Source organism: Cephus cinctus, unplaced genomic scaffold, assembly GCF_000341935.2.
Source record: "Cephus cinctus unplaced genomic scaffold, Ccin1 Ccin1_scaffold0345, whole genome shotgun sequence".
Taxonomy (NCBI): domain Eukaryota; kingdom Metazoa; phylum Arthropoda; class Insecta; order Hymenoptera; family Cephidae; genus Cephus; species Cephus cinctus.
Genome location: NW_014333037.1, coordinates 58,172 through 74,322, shown reverse-complemented (window position 1 = coordinate 74,322; position 16,151 = coordinate 58,172). Strand labels below are relative to the sequence as shown.

Here is a 16,151-nt window from a genome sequence, read left to right as displayed (position 1 = left end):
ATATGATCTAGCACTGGCCCATCATTTTAATTGTATTTTCAAAATTTCCTGTAACGTTTTCACTACTCTTTTACATTACTACTGCTTCCCGTAGTTGATTATGATTTAATGGTCATTTAATAATTAATAAAACTTTAGGTGATTCCTTATCGAGTACTACTTGGCGGGTCCGTGCCAGGAATTCCAAAGTACTTACTTTGAACGTACTAATAGTATCCTAAAACTATATGTTTGTTATTAAGCTTTTACCGTGATTATTTTTGACGAGTTATTGTGAATGAGCTGTATATAGAAAGTTGACATTGGTTTTGAGTTTGATGACTGGCATAATGAACGCGAATTTATGTCAAGAAATGCACAAACCCGCCAAGTAGTACTCGATAAGGAATCGCCTAAAGTTTTATTAATTATTAAATGACCATTAAATCATAATCAACTACGGGAAGCAGTAGTAATGTAAAAGAGTAGTGAGAAACGTTATAAGAAATTTTGAAAATACAATTAAAATGATGGGCCAGTGCTAGATCATATAATAGGCAAACATTTAGTGACTTCAGAAAGAAGTAGAAAAGTAGTAGTAGTTTCTTTTCTATCAGAAATCTGTCACCAACAAGTATTACGCAACTTGGCGTGGGCGATGAAAACGTTACACGTATCTATTTTTTCTCTCAGACCCCATATTATATCAGTATTAAATACGTTCAATGCTTCTCTAGCTTGATTTTACAATTAATGTTATTATTGCAAGACTAAAGATATTTGCAATAAAGTTTCCAGAAATATTATTTACCAAGATTTATTTCCAATATAAACAATGAAGTAAGATATTTCATTATCAATGGGTACAGCGTTATCTGAATGCGCCGATGAAATACTCATTTCTTGAGGAAGGAGTGTTCAGGAGAAGAAGAGGTTTGGGAATATGATGGCAGCGTACGCTGATAGTCAGGAAAAGGAATGGACTTCCACGAGAAATCTGAGAATTGAAATAACAATTATAACATTATCACTGAATGTCTACAGTAAAAGTTGTTAGATGTGGTTAAACTATGCAGTTTTTAATTACGCGTTTCACGGCAAATTACGATTAGATTTAAGAAGGATAAATTCAGTCTGCTGGATGGATCTAAAACTGATCTACATTGATCTTTCGCGTACAGTGATTATGACTTGAATCGATAGTCTATAAATGATCTGCAATGCTCTATTTTCGTAATGCACAAATAACATCATATTCAGATTAATTTTGAGCCCAAGCCGCCATTAATTTTACGGAAAAAATCCTTTTCAGTTTAAATTAATCGGAAGGAGAAATCCATGAAAATTGGCTGAAACAGGTACACGGGCATCCAGGAAAGGGAATAGACATCCTGGAAATAGATTTGTTATTAGCCATAGTTCTCGAGGTACAGATGTTCTTAGTTCATATCTTCGGAGTCCTGGAGTTCCTCGCCGTTCACTCCTCCGGAACTACGTTGGGCACTTTTATCGGGACACATCACATCACTTTTATCACATCTGGACACCCTGGACTTCCACATCCAATACCTACCTGGAAATAGATTTGTTATTAGCCATAGTTCTCGAGGTACAGATGTTCTTAGTTCATATCTTCGGAGTCCTGGAGTTCCTCGCCGTTCACTCCTCCGGAACTACGTTGGGCACTTTTATCGGGACACATCACATCACTTTTATCACATCTGGACACCCTGGACTTCCACATCCAATACCTAGAAACAGGAAACTGCGGAGCGGAATACCTGGACACCCTGGACTTCCACAGCATGCCACCTTGGTAAGCCAAAGTTCGAGCCTCTGCTCATGAACTTTTTTTTCATAAATTTTGTTATACATTTTACGTATGAATTTGTTTCAAATTAGAATAATAGTCATGAAAATATGTATTAGTGCAACAATTTTATTAATTTCATAATAACTATTGATTATATTAGTACCGTAGGTACTCGATAGTAACAATTTTTACTTCAGGCATTGTTCGAAATGCCCACCTTCGACCGCAATGCAAGCTCGTATTCTGATTAAAAAATTGCACTTCACGTTCTCGAGTATCTCGGGAGTGACGCTGGCAAAGGTTTCGTTTACCGGCTTCTTAAGTTTTCGACGGGGGAGCGGCCGTAGCCCAGTGGATAGCCCAGAGGATTCACGACCGAAAGGTTGGAGGTTCGCGCCCAGCTTCCAGCGGCATTCACCAATGGGTTTTCATATGAAAATTTAAGTAAGTATTTATACGGATTTCGCCCAACACTATTCGGATTCGGTGTATAAACTTTGTAGGTCCCCTCACGCTGAGTTGAATAAGGCCCGTCTCGCAAGGTACATCGCCATCTATTGTCGAACTTCCAACCTTGATTATTAGGACCAGTTATTGGCACATGTCCCCCATTGGGGATACAGCCATAAGGAAAGAAAGAAAGGAAGGAAGTTTTCGACGGATCCAACGGGATGTCGATAGACCTTTCTCCTTGATATACCCTCAAAGGAAGAAATCCAGCGGGTTTAGATCTGGAGATTTTGGAGGTCAAAGCACGGGACCACCGCGACCAATCAATCGGCGTGGAAATGCGTGGTCAAGCCATATTCGCACCGCTGCCAAGTAATGCACAGATGCGCCATCATGTTGCAGCCACGCTGTGGCTTCTTCATCCGCACTGTTACCGACAGCTCGAAGAAGTATTCTCAAATTGAGAATTAAAAAGCGTCGGTACGCAGAGCCGGTCAATGTGTTGGGGAGAATGTGAGGTCCAAACTAATAAAAAAAAAATATTATAGTCGCACCGGTAACTCGAAAACGAAGGTCATTTCTGATGAGATAAAACTAGTTTTTCAAATTTTTATGTCATAGAGTTTAAAATGTCTGAAATGTTCATAGAATCTCATTTTGAAAAAAATCTCTGCGCGCGCGCGCTTTTGTATGTGTGTGTGTGTGTGTGTGTGCAGATTTTGCAAATTTTTAGCCAGGAGGCTATTGTACTGATAGTGTTTAAGAATAAACTGTAAGTGTAAATAGTATGTACTCACAAGTTTATCGCCTTAATCCCGGCCCGGAGGTTTATCGAAAACCTCGACTGATGAGTTCGGTTTTGTACCAAGGCAAATGGATTTTCGCCACGCTTTTCGTACTGATGGAAGTTGTGCGTATTCCATGTAGTATCACGTCCAAAGTGTGATTCGTCCGTGAAAATGATTGAATCAATAAAACTTGGATTCCTATCGTGCATTTGTAGGACCCATTGGCAGAACTCCAATCGAGCCAGAAAATCATGATGATTAAGCGACTGCTCGCGTGTTAGATGGTACGCATGCATTCGACAACTTTTATAATGCGCTGCACGCATGCCTGTTCCAATCCATATAAACGAGCAATCTTCCTAACACTCGTATCCTTGTTTTGTCTTAATTCTTGTTGTACACGCCGAATATTACGTTCTGTTCGTCCTGTTCGCGGGCCCCCGCTACCATTTCTTTTTCGTACACGAACGAGCGTGCCTGTAGTACGTACGCGATTTATAAGGCGGTATATCACATCCTTCGTAGTCGTTCTTTCTACGCGGGCGTTTCTCCGACCTCTTCTAGAATTTCTCCCGTCCACTTCTTCATTATACGTCCTCGCGGCTGCCCGACCGTTTTCACCACAAATGAAGTATAATTGAAGCATGCGGTAATATTCCGTTATACTGAATTTAGCCATCACTATGAAAATTATGCGATATGTCAACGCGATTAGATCAGTGTGAATAAGAAACAAATGTACTGCCTATTTCAACATAAGACATAGCTGGACGTTGCTAGGGACGGTCTCCTCGGTAGTAGTAATAGATTCATTATAGCGAGACCTGGGGGCGTGGTTAAGTAGGGGTGGGGGTGAGTCCCAAAAATTTAGCGAATTAAATTTTTTCATTTTAAGCTCGACGCCCCAAAAATTTAGCGAATTAAATTTTTTCGTTTCAAACTCGATGCCCCAAAAATTTAGCGAATTAAATTTTTTCGTTTCAAACTCAACGCCCCACAAGTTTTACGACTGAAATTTTTCTGAATTTTTCTGACTGAATTTTTTTTGAAAAATTAAATTATTTACATAGTTTACTTAAGAACTACAGAAGAATTGAGATGTGTGGATATGAACTTTACAAAATTATTTTACAGAAACTTAAATTACACTTACAAACTAACCTGATTATATAAAAGATAATCGTACAGCGCAGAATTAAAGGCCGAAAGTGTCGTTTTCTCCCGAATATTATTAGGTATATGGTTCCATAACCTAATACGTGTTACGAACACCGATTTCTGATAGGTGCTAGTACGGCATAACGGGACTGCTAAGTCAAGTGGATTTGAGCGAGTACAAAGGGTGGACCCAGACCTAGATGCTCTACTAGAAATCTCATCAGCAACATAAACAGGCATTCCAGAAACGATGGCTTGGCGGATAAATATCGCAAGAAAGTAAAATCTACGCTGGCTGACCTTCAACCATTTTAGATCGGTGTAATACGGCGTGATATGTTCGGACTTACGTAAGCCATAGATATAGCGAACACATCCATTTAAGGCAGGCTGTAGACGAGCATCTTCTTCAGCCGTAATATCTGAGAGGACCAGTAAGCAATAATCAAATAGCGGAAGGACGAGAGATCTGACTAGTTCTATTTTGAGTGATCTAGTTAGGCCCTGTCCATTTAACCTCAACTAGTACATAGTCTTATAGACTTTGTTACAGGTAACAGTAACCTGTTCCCGCCAGCTTAGTGTTGGTGTAATGGTAATACCCAAACTCTTGATGCTGTTTGCACTTGGTAGTATGAAGGCACCATCCACATTGATGCTCGCAATGCTCCCAGAGTGAAGGGCATTTAAGTGTCTAGATGAGCCTAGTATCATTGCCTTGGTTTTTTTAGGATTTAAACGTACCTTATTTGATTTGGCCCATTCACATATTCACAATGAGCATATATTTGCAGATTGTCCGCGTACTTTATAATAGAGCTATGTCGTAATTGTTCATCAATATCAGCAATATATAGAGAAAAGAGCATAGGGCCCAAAACACTACCCTGGGGAACTCCAGAGGTAACAACCGACCAAGTAGAGGTGCCGCCAGAGGTACGCACCGCTTGTTCTCTACCCGTAATGTAGGACCAGAACCAAGTTAAGACAGGCTGGGAAAATTTGAGAATGCTAAGTTTATCGAGTAGACGACCATGGTCAACAGTGTCAAAAGCCTTAGAAAGATCAAAGAAGACGCAAATAGTTACCTTACGATCATCAATGGCTTTGCGGACATCGTCCGTCAGCTTAATTAGTGCATTCTGCGTCGATCCACCAGCAGCAAAGCCAAACTGGGTAAGATCACTAAAAAACCTACACGTTCCAGATATTCTATCATGTCTTTTCTGACGATCCGCTCAAAAACCTTTGAGAATTCACAGAGAATAGAGATTGGCCTATAATCCTTAGGTTGCGAGGGGTTAGGTGTCTTAAGCACTGGAGTAATTAAAGACCTCTTCCAAAACGTCGGAAAGGTTGATGCAGATAGTGACGAGTTGAAAATGTTCAAAAGTACTGGAGAAAGAGATACTACACAGTGTCTCAAAAAGAAACCAGAGAAGTCATCACAGCCAGATACGTAAGAATTAGGAAATTTGAGATTTAATATGAGTTTATCGAGTGTTAAATGTGAAAAATAAAATTTTGAATCGTCAAATACTTCAGCACGCAATAAAACCTCAGGATAGTGAGGAGAGGTAGAGGTAATTCCCGAGCAAAAATAGTTGTTCAATTCATTAGGTGACGCATGTATCTCCATAGAGCGCTGTGAGTTAGGCACAATACCAAGACGACGTAATTCTGGCCAGATTTGTTTAGAGCCTCTTAGATGCGCAAGTCGCATGGAACAGTATTCCGTCTTGGCACCTCGTATTAAAGTTTTTACCCGTTTTCGGAGACATCTATATTCCTCGCGATCGGTACTTGTTCGAGTACGTCTAGCTATGGCACGCAATCGGTTTCGAGACCTAATTAACTTCCTAAGATGTTCAGTTAGCCAGGCGCAGCATTTGAGGTTTATCTGATTCAGCCGTTTTACGCATACGCGATACTTCACAAATGTGTGAGTTATCAATGGAGATACCCAACGCAGTAAAATTGAATTATCTAGTTTAGGCACACCCGAGATGGTCAGATCCTTGCTATGCTTCTCGTATTCGAGAGCACGAATGCGCGCAGTGAGTGAATGAGTATCAGTCGGGGGAGCAACGGCCGCAGCAGATTGCTGAGACGTATTTAATTTGATCTCAGATATTTTACCTGCTAGCTCATTATAGTTGTCTGTGACACGAGCTTCAACATTCATCAGTCGCCCTGATAATTGTTCCTGACTACAAGTCAAGCCAGTCACAGACGCCTCTACGGAATTGATCTTGTCCGTTAATGTATTTAGTTTCTGAATACATCCGCGGACGTCCGTTTTTAGCTCATTCAAGCTAGCTAATTCCTTTTTTATAATAGGCATATCACGTAGAGTTTTATCTATACCATCAATTTTTGTAAAAAGTGCAACAACGAGTAAATTTAACGAAGAGAGTTGTTCACCGATGTTCGGAGTATTTGTATTTGTATTGGTATTTGTATTTATTCATTAAGTTTACATAGATATACATAGTTATTTCTAAAAACATCCATTATACATCCGTAAACCATGCAGAGGTAAACTGAGTTACCTGTTCGCAGAACTGAAACAATAAAGTCTTATAACTAATTACAACTAAAATTATATAACTTATGACCACGTCCGGGATTTATTAGTCCTCGAACGGGTCCAATACGATATTCTGTAAATCGGGCGGGCGGACGAAATAAAGGGGGACACGAGTTCAATAAAATAAAACAATATAATTGATGCAAAAAGAAAAAGATTACAAAACAAAAGAAAAGTGAAAAATACAATATTTGAGAGAAAAGAAGAAAAATAAAATAGATAACGCAACGAAAGAAATACCGATAATAAAATGCAATCTACAGGGAGGCGGTGTGGCTCACGCGGGAGCACGCTACTGACGGCTGTCAGTTGGGAACTAGGACAGGGGGGATTGGGTGGTGAGGGGAAACTTGCTGTCGATCAGCCGGTCTTCACAACAAACGGTGGGCGCCAGCTACAATGCGGTGTAGCACCGATCCGGGACCTTCGAAGGTCCTCGGATGTTTACAGTCTGTCTTCCAAATAATAACGGGCGCGACTAGCTAGGTGGAGAGGCAGGAGGGGTCTCAGGGGGAGGCTTCCCGATCGCAACGGCTTCTTAGATATTATCTCGATATTCCGATCTGTCCAAAAAGGGTTAAGAAACGCTGAGAGAAGTAGAAGGGAATGCGGACTCTTACGAGTAAACGCACGCAACGCAAACGATCGCAAAACACACACCACTCGACCTCGCGCCGTTACACGTGGGGACGGTTCGTAAAAGACAATGGCTAGTTATATTACAAGATAGAAAGGGCTAGAGAAAAGAAAAGGGGGGGGGGGGTGGAACGGGGAATCACTCAAACTTAAATCTACTCACTCTAATTTTCTCGCTCTCTCCTGGTCTTTCTCGCACACTTTCTCACGCTCTCACTTTTTATGTTCCTCACTCTATAAATCCACTCACTCTATTCTTATCACTCTCTCCTTGTATCTTTCTCACACACTTTCTCACGCTCTCACGTGTTATTTTCCGCACTCTATCTCTCTGCTTTCTCGCGGTCTGGCTCGAAGTAAAGTCCTCGTGGCGCGGGTCCCCGTTGCTTCTCTTGGGCTGCTACAGGGGCCTCGCTAGTTGGCTGGCGGCTGGAGTTCGGAGAGACTACGCGCTTCGGCATTGGTCGGCGGGTGTGGCATGGCAGGGTATTGGCGGTGTGGCGGGTGCTCGAACACGGTTGGCCGGTTCGTGGTCCTCGCTGCTCGCCGGGCAATATGGCGGCGCCCTGGGCCTGTCAGTCGCCTCGGTGTATCCGAGCGGTCGGGGGAAGGGGACCCTGCCGCTGGCTGCACGGGCTTAGTGACTACCCGTGCAGCGGGACTGCACCGGGGACATATGGCAGCGGTGGTGGCTGGCGGTCGTGCAGGCTGTCGTGGCTGAGTCCATCGGTCGGTTTCTTTCTTCCTGCCCATGCCATTCCCGCGTCCCGTTGCCTAGGCGACGCAGCCTCCCTCAGGCGGTCCACGGCGATCGGGCTATGCTGGCTGTCGGTCCTCGCTGTTCCCTCGCTGCTTCCAGCCAGTCTGTCTATGGGGGTGGGGGTGAAGAAGGGGGTTGGGAGGGGGGATGGATGGGATCTTATCACTAACTTACCCTATGCTTACTCTAGTTATTTCCGCGTGGTCACGGAGGTGAGTGTATCGTCTCTTGTATCTTACTCAATTACATGCAGATAAACAGGGACACAACGACGATACTCTTAGTGTTATTGGCCTAGTGAAAGCAGGTCTTGCGGGCTGGCTCGCGACGTCATCTGCGCTCCGTTTAAACGCGTTCTGATTGGTCGCATTATTGCAATTTCAACCTTCATTATCTCGAAATTTTGATATATGAAATAAAAAATGAAAATACACGTATTCATAACGAACACCCTGTATATTTAAAGTACCTATTTTTCTTTTTTTTTTGTTTCCTTCACCTCCATCTCCCCATATCTTGTCAATAATGGTAACGGGCGGGAGGACATAAAACATTAAGCGTATTCCTCTATACAGGGTTCAGGCTAATCATCGAAAATGGATCACACCAGACAGCTTTATAATATATTGTAGGTAATTCGGCTGGAAACAAGGAATCAAACTCTGAGGAAGTCTTCATAAGTAGAACGGTCTTTTTTATTCTTTCTTTTTTACAAGCACACTGTGTTCGAGCCCTAGCGTCTCTGCGGCGACTACTACTTTGTCTCCTCGCTTCCCCCTCCTATATCGAGACTTTTGCCCTACGCGCGAGAGCTAGGCAACGTTGCTGTGTTCTCGGAAATAGTCGACCGTTGCGCTTTGTTTACATTAAGATGCCTACAATATATAGCGTTTCTTACAAAAACACTGTGTTCTACTTCACCATGGTATACTTACCTCCTTAGGATAATTAAAAAATTACCGGCCGGTGGTCACTGCATAATTACTGACCGTGGTACGCCCCCTGGGGGACATGCAACGCTGCTACTACTGGGGGTTTCGGGCCTTAGGACCAGGGCCGCATAGTGTAAGGTGACCACATCCTTCAGGTTGGAGGGGAAAGCTGGCCACACGGGGAGTCGTCATAATGCTGTGTGAGGGGTTCAGAGTACGGTGCGCTCTAGAACTCATAGAGGCAGTGGTGGGGGTTTGTTGTGACGGCCACAAGTGGCCTGTATCTACTTATATTGTATAAAGCTAAATTTCATTGTAATATGCTTAGTCATATCGTTAATTCACATTAATACAAACTTGATGTGCAATGATATTGCATATTCAGCTCAATAAAACATAGTATAATTTGATCAAGAAATGAAGTGATAGATAACATTTTTATTTTCCTCAGTGTGGGTTTGTAATATATTAGAAAGTAAATGAAGAGTACTTTTTGTATACTTGGTCCATAATTTTGCCACCTCATCCTGTGATAGATTTCGTCGCGTTGAAATTGCACCACTCTGAAAGTATACGTTATAATTACGAGGGACAAGGCATGAAATGTGTTGGTAAATTATTGATTATTTTATTAAAAGAATCATAGGGGTTAGTTATGGATTTTGTTCTTTAATGTACTTACATGCCATTGTTCATTAGATTGATGTTAAACTGTTATATAATACACCCGTGGACTGCTGTTGGATTGTGTCCGGCTGGTAAAAATCCTTGCTGGCGGCATTAGTGGCGCCGCCCATGAAGGCGGCAGAATCAAATGTCAGGTATTGAAATAATTTTCATGCCGTTTTCGACACTTTTCACGTGCGATGTAGCACAGTGCTATAGTGATCAATAACGCTATTGTAATTCCCATTCCGATGCTGATCCAGATGATCTCTTCATTTATTCCACTATGGCTGCGTCCTGTAAATATTTGTAAGAAATATTTCATGTTACTACGTGTACAAATTAATTCTAGGCCTTTTTTGCATAATTTTAATATTTGTTTAAAAAAAAAGACAATTACCTAATCTTTTAAAACAATCCTATACTTTCTAAATATTTCCGCCATCTCTTAGGCAACTGTCGAATCTCACTTGAGAAAAACATATTTTTTTGTCTGAAGATTGAAATTGCCATCCTTAAACCTTTGGAAATACTTTTTACACATACTATAAAACACAGCATTTTCATATAAGGTAAAACAAATCAGTTCCTTCCTAGTATTAGTTCCTACATAGTATTTCTCTTTAGTTGGAACACGAAAAGGAGACAATGCTTAAAATGTTGCTTTTTGAATGATATCACATTCATTACTGTTTTTGATGTTATATCAGGAACATTGTCAACTATTATACCTCATTTTAAAGCTTAAACTTTACGTGGGAAGATATTTTAAAGCACCCGAAGTATATAGTACGTGTGTGTCTCATAGATGGGGCAACGCAACCATATAACAAATTCAAATTCCGCAATAACGTTCGCTCCGCGCATATAAAAGCTGAGCGGAACGGCGATAATCATTCATTCGATTACTACACTTTCTACAGTGAAACTCGAGACAGACTAATTCAGGATTTCAAAAGGAAAAGGTAAAGGAGTACTATGAACGGGTTAGTTAGAGTCATAGTGCCTCCAAATGATACCCACCAGCTAAAACTAGGACGAGAGGGATAGAAAGAGTGACGGGCATTGGAATAACCACCCGACCACCTTGCCTCTCAAGTCTTCCATACCAAACTACCTACAGATACTTTATCAGCGGGTAGATAGCACCACCATCAGCTGTACACGGCCTCCTAATCCAAAAAACTACTGAATCATGGGAAGACACTGGCGGACAACATAGCATTACTAAGCCATACTGAATCCTTTCTTAAAAGTGGGATTGGTGACCAATATCGCATTGTGAACCATATCTTCTCCAAATATCAGATGACTGTAAAATATTGGCAGGTAGCATTACACTTGCTCAACTATATGCCCAACAGGAACCATACCTAATATTAATCAGAACGATCCTTGGCAAATCATAAGGCGTGGCAAGCCATATGATCGGTTCGATAAATCCATGATCCACACCTCCACGAGGGACAAGGATAAAATCAAAGATTGAATTAAAACGAATGGTCTGAAATTTGACTCAGGGTAGCGTAAATAGCCATTCGTAACCAAATACACAGTTTCACCACCGCTCACTAAAGGTGACACCAGTGCCCAACGTGGGGCACAGGAAAAGGTAACAATAGATAGAAATTATTGCAAGATTAATGTTATGTAATACCGTTGTTTTAATATCGTTTCTGTTCTATGTACCATTTTTATCCAATTTTATTTACTAGGATTAATTCTAGAATGGTCCTGAATATTGAGTTAAATATCTTTTGACAATGTAGGACCATTGTCATTACTTCTTCATTGATACAATTTTCTTTCAATTAATGACCTTATTACTGAGCCATCTCTTACTCAATAGTACTTCTCAAAGTTCATTTTATAATAGACATTAGTATTGGAAAAATAACTTTATTCAATTATAGGCTTATTCTTATCATTTCATTATTCTGCCAAATTTGATTTCGAGGACCACAATATGAAACAAGCAATTTATCGTAGCCCATTGTAGATACTGTAATAAATTTTTATATGAATTTATATAAAATCACTTAACCGTAAAAATCGACGACGCATATGTTAAATATCCATACAAGATGATTTTCTTGTACGAAGCGACAGAATAATCGAATATCATTTTCTTGAAAACCACTGAGCTCTTATCAAGTCAGATCACACAGACGGACACGGACTACAATCATGGACATAATGTATCTCATGATTTACATAGAATTATTATGAATAGTATGTTCTGAATTATTCTGTTAAATTGGAATGCTTGACTCGTAACAACCATGTTCGTAATTCATATTACCATTGTAGTGGGAATTATAGATTCCAACTTTTCCCGCGACGCGGCCACCGACAGGCATTTTTGTTTTTCTGCTTCTTCTTTCTGAAAATAAACACAAGAGTTATTTGTTGCATTCACTTATTTATATTCAACATGAACTTGATGGCAAAAATCCATGGAAAGACGGATGGAATGTATTGCTATAGTATGCAGATTTTCATAACGTTACAACTCAAGTAGAGAATGCCAAGACTTGATGATTGGACTAAAGCTGCTTCCATCTTCGGCTCTAAAATCTTAAGCTTTAATCTTGTTAAATCTTGATTTAATAATTGTTCAAGATTTAGGTGTCAAACCCTAACCAAATCTTAATACCCATTTTTCATTCAAGCCTCGACCCAGGCTGTGACGTGCACGGCGTTATCACACGTCTAACAAAGTTAATCTCCCTCGCTACGTAAGTTCTTGACTGCCGTCCTATACAGGCCCGGTCCTTTGGATTGCCGTTAGGTGGAGGAATTGGTGTATGGTCTATTTAAAGCAAAGATGCAGTAATCCCAATGAAATGATTCGAATATATCGTTGCAACCGAATTTTGCTTAAGTGCTAGTTATTAAAATAGAAAATAAAGAAAGTGCCAAATGGTCTTACAGCTAGGTTAGAATGATCTCGTAATGCCGTGTCCACACTCACTCTTGCGTACTCACTCTCATACGTTTATTCGGCGTGCAACGTTAGACGCCCACGCTGCCTTGGTGTTGGCAATTCTTCTTCTCATGACTCGGGATCCTTCACTTTGGTAATCACTTAAACTACACGACAATATTGTTTGTCTCAAAAATCAGAATACTACTATCTAAACTCACATTGACTAATACGCTACGCGTGCAACTCGTAGGGTTCGATACGTCTTAATCGACTTACAAACGGCGATAGATAACAGTACGCGGAATTCCCGTGAGAATGATAGCCGCCGCGCGATGCAATTTGTGAGGAGCTATTCCAGCCCGAACTATGCGCTCTGGTGTATATCTAGAGACTAATTTGCCTTCCCTGCTCCATCCTACTTTCTGCTGAAAGTAGGTGGACAGGTAGGGGCAAATCTTACTAATTTAGCGGTTTTACCCGCTCGCGTGAATCCTGGAATTTTCAGTTCACACGTTTCGGCACGTTCTTGGTGCGATAAGACCGGAAGCTAGCTTCCTCACATATTGCTGGAGTCGGCATCTCCGAGATCGCGTGGTTTCTCTATTGCATATATGTGTGTGCGAGATCCAAGTTCAAAAAGGCACGGCACGTGACAAGGCCATCATTTTTAGGTCTATTTAGATCATTATTAGTTGACCACTCGTCCAAGTAGAAATCTCACTAGAAAATACTACGTAATTATTGACTAGTGATTTTCATCGAGAATATCTTAGTTATTCCTATTTTAGTATATAATTGTCAGATCTTAGTCGAAGACCAGACAAAAAAACAAAGTGGACATGTTTTCGCCAATGTTCTCGCCAATTTCCAACTAGTTTTATAATGTTTCTCAACATTATAAATAATTAGATTTAATTTTTATCATATTAGTGAAATAAAAAATACATATATTTTACCCAGAAATTAAATATACAAATTGGATTCAAATTTTAACCAAGAAATCTTTTATATAATCATTGCTTCCGTGTAATAATTCATATTTAATTAAATATAATAACTATTCATATACATGTTTCCTCATTCATACTCTACATATAATTATTTCTAACATTAAACATATCATATGGTACGGCGTATATGTATTTTTACAATCGAGTCTCGTCGGGAGATGTGAGACTGACCGGCGCACAACTTATGCGATTCCTTCGCGTTCCAGGCAACCCGGGGTTAACATATCCTAAACTCTAACTAACAATCCTGTTGTTAGGTGCCAGATTCCAAACGGGAACCACGGACAAATCGGTCATTCGTGCCTCTCTTGGCTAACCTTAGCTACGCGGAGGCGTCGAGGATCTTTGAAATCAAGGACAGCGCCAACAAAAATAATACATCGGCTTTTTGGGTCAACAATAACAAAATCAGTCTTTATTTCGTGCGTCAACTTTTAATGCGCCTACGCGTGTACAAAACTTTCAAACTCACCAATTTCGGAAATAAATAGCAAACGCAATAAGATCGCGACTAAAACACCAAAAATCGTTCACAAAAGTTGTGAGGGTCTAAAGCGCCAAAAATGATGTCATTTTTATTTCTAACTAGTGTCATACTAAATTTCTGTGAACAATTTTTACGATCTATTCCGCGCAGTCAAAGTTATACAAATCAATAAATACGGTCGTATAATCCGATATAATTTTCACATTCCCGAATTCAATAAATATTTTCGCACGATTCGATACAATTTCGACATTTCAAAATTCCATACATACTTTCGAACAATTCGCTATACTTTTCAAATACATACAATTTCAATACATCAGTCGATTCTACAATATAACGCGATCTAATCGCGACACTTCGAAAACACGACCTCGTTTCTTCAACCTCCTGATTCTCCTCAGACTTCAACCCCCGAAAAAACCGAAACGGCTCAAAAAGACGACTTGCGTTGTCGACAGTCCAGGCAAGAAGAAGGAATTAGCCTTCCTTTTTAATCGTAATCGGCAGCACCTAAGACCATCATCCATTCCCTTATTCGTAACCACTTCTAATTGGTCCTTCGGCCCCAATCAAAAATCGCCAATATGACACTATGCGCCAATATCAAAGTGTGTCTTCGCGACAATACATACAATTTGGGAACAGCGCTAACAGGCTGTTCCGCGATGAACTCCTGCGTCCCATAGGAATTCGCAACGGTTCACCAGGGGTCCCCGGATTCTCAGTTCGCGAGTCTTCGTTCCTGTTGTCGATAGCGGCGGGCTTCCTTCACGGGTTGTGGTGCGTTGGAGGTGCTCCGTCGTTCGTAGATCTCTGCTAGTTACTCGGTACGCGTAGACCAGTTCATGTAACTCGGGTGATATCGTGCATAGAGTTGATCCTAGTCGTGAGGTGATTGGTGCGGTAAGCAACAGCGCGCGCACCTAGGGCCCCGCTGGCACCCTGACGTCACTCAGCCTTTCGTCCTGGTTCCTCTTACGTTGATGATTCCTCGCTGGGTCTTCTCGAGATTTGGTAAGCCAGCGAATATAATATTCCCGGCATGGGACATAGTAAAAATAAAACAACAAAATCAGAAATAGCAAATTCATAACAGCGCGGGCCCTTGAGGTGGTGGGATCTTGCCTGGATTCATTTCTAATTTCGCGTTTTCCCTCGTACCACTACAGTTCCCACCGACGACCTGACGGAGTAAAATCTACCATGTCACAATGCATATAAATATAAAAGAGTATATATGATGTGCTTGGCTTATTTTCTTCCTCGAAGACCTTGTTATTTATGTCACGCTTTAGAATCGTCATATGGATTTTGAACATCCTCCGAGGTTTTGCTTCTATCGTGTTGTATGGTTTTTCGATTTCATTTCGTCCAGAGTAATTTATATATTGTGACGTACTGGGTGGTTATTTCCACCGAGGGTCTCTTAAACACGGCTATCGCGAAAGGGACGGAACACGAAAAGAAAGGGAACGCGGTATATATGTGACAAAATGTAATTAATAGACAATGCGGATAAAAAGATGAACAGAAAAGAAAATAAGCTCCAAAGATAACGGAAAAGAAAAGAAAAGAAAACACATCAGCGAATATTTAAAACACGCAATACTAAACTAGGCACGCAGTTAAAACAATACACTCGGGTGCTCGCTTGGGAGCATGCGGTGTCGGAGATCTTTAAACTGGTCATTGGGAAGGGGTGTAGGGGGACAGGGGGAGCAGGGAGGGCTTTCCGGTACGAAATATAACACAAAAATAAGAACTTGGGCGCCAGCTACTGTATCGGTGTACCATCGCCGAGTGACTCAGAAGGTCCTCGAATATTTACTTAAATTTGAAATTGTACAGCTAGCGGGGGAAGAGATGAGGGGTCTCAGGGAAGAAGGTTCCTGAACGCAAAATGACTTCTTACAAATTACCTCGGTTACAAAACTCAAAACGCAAAGGGGG

The 16,151-nt window shown here is 40.9% G+C and overlaps 2 protein-coding genes across 9 annotated transcripts in view; both read right to left on the bottom strand.

The window, feature by feature from the left end:
* Positions 1 to 8,502, bottom strand: part of LOC112494252 — a 31,961-nt gene extending 23,459 nt beyond the window's left edge. For both annotated transcript variants that reach the window (XM_025084330.1, XM_025084331.1), the window contains exon 1: positions 7,578 to 8,502. The gene's annotated coding sequence lies outside the window, so the exon portion shown is untranslated. The remainder of the gene's footprint in view (positions 1 to 7,577) is intronic.
* Positions 8,503 to 9,524: 1,022 nt separating this feature from the next.
* The window catches only part of LOC107267131, a 17,040-nt gene continuing 10,413 nt past the window's right edge, over positions 9,525 to 16,151 (bottom strand). For 5 of the 7 annotated variants that reach the window (XM_025084334.1, XM_025084337.1, XM_025084338.1 and 2 more), the window contains 3 exons: positions 12,075 to 12,155; positions 9,789 to 10,069; positions 9,525 to 9,669 (listed from right to left, as the gene is read on the bottom strand). In XM_025084334.1, the coding sequence (XP_024940102.1) occupies positions 10,049 to 10,069; positions 12,075 to 12,155 (102 nt within the window). In that variant the 3' untranslated portion in view covers positions 9,525 to 9,669; positions 9,789 to 10,048. Of the gene's footprint in view, positions 9,670 to 9,788; positions 10,070 to 12,074; positions 12,156 to 12,760; positions 16,102 to 16,151 lie in introns of those variants that run through there. The other 2 variants (XM_025084339.1, XM_025084340.1) reach the window with 2 other exon arrangements.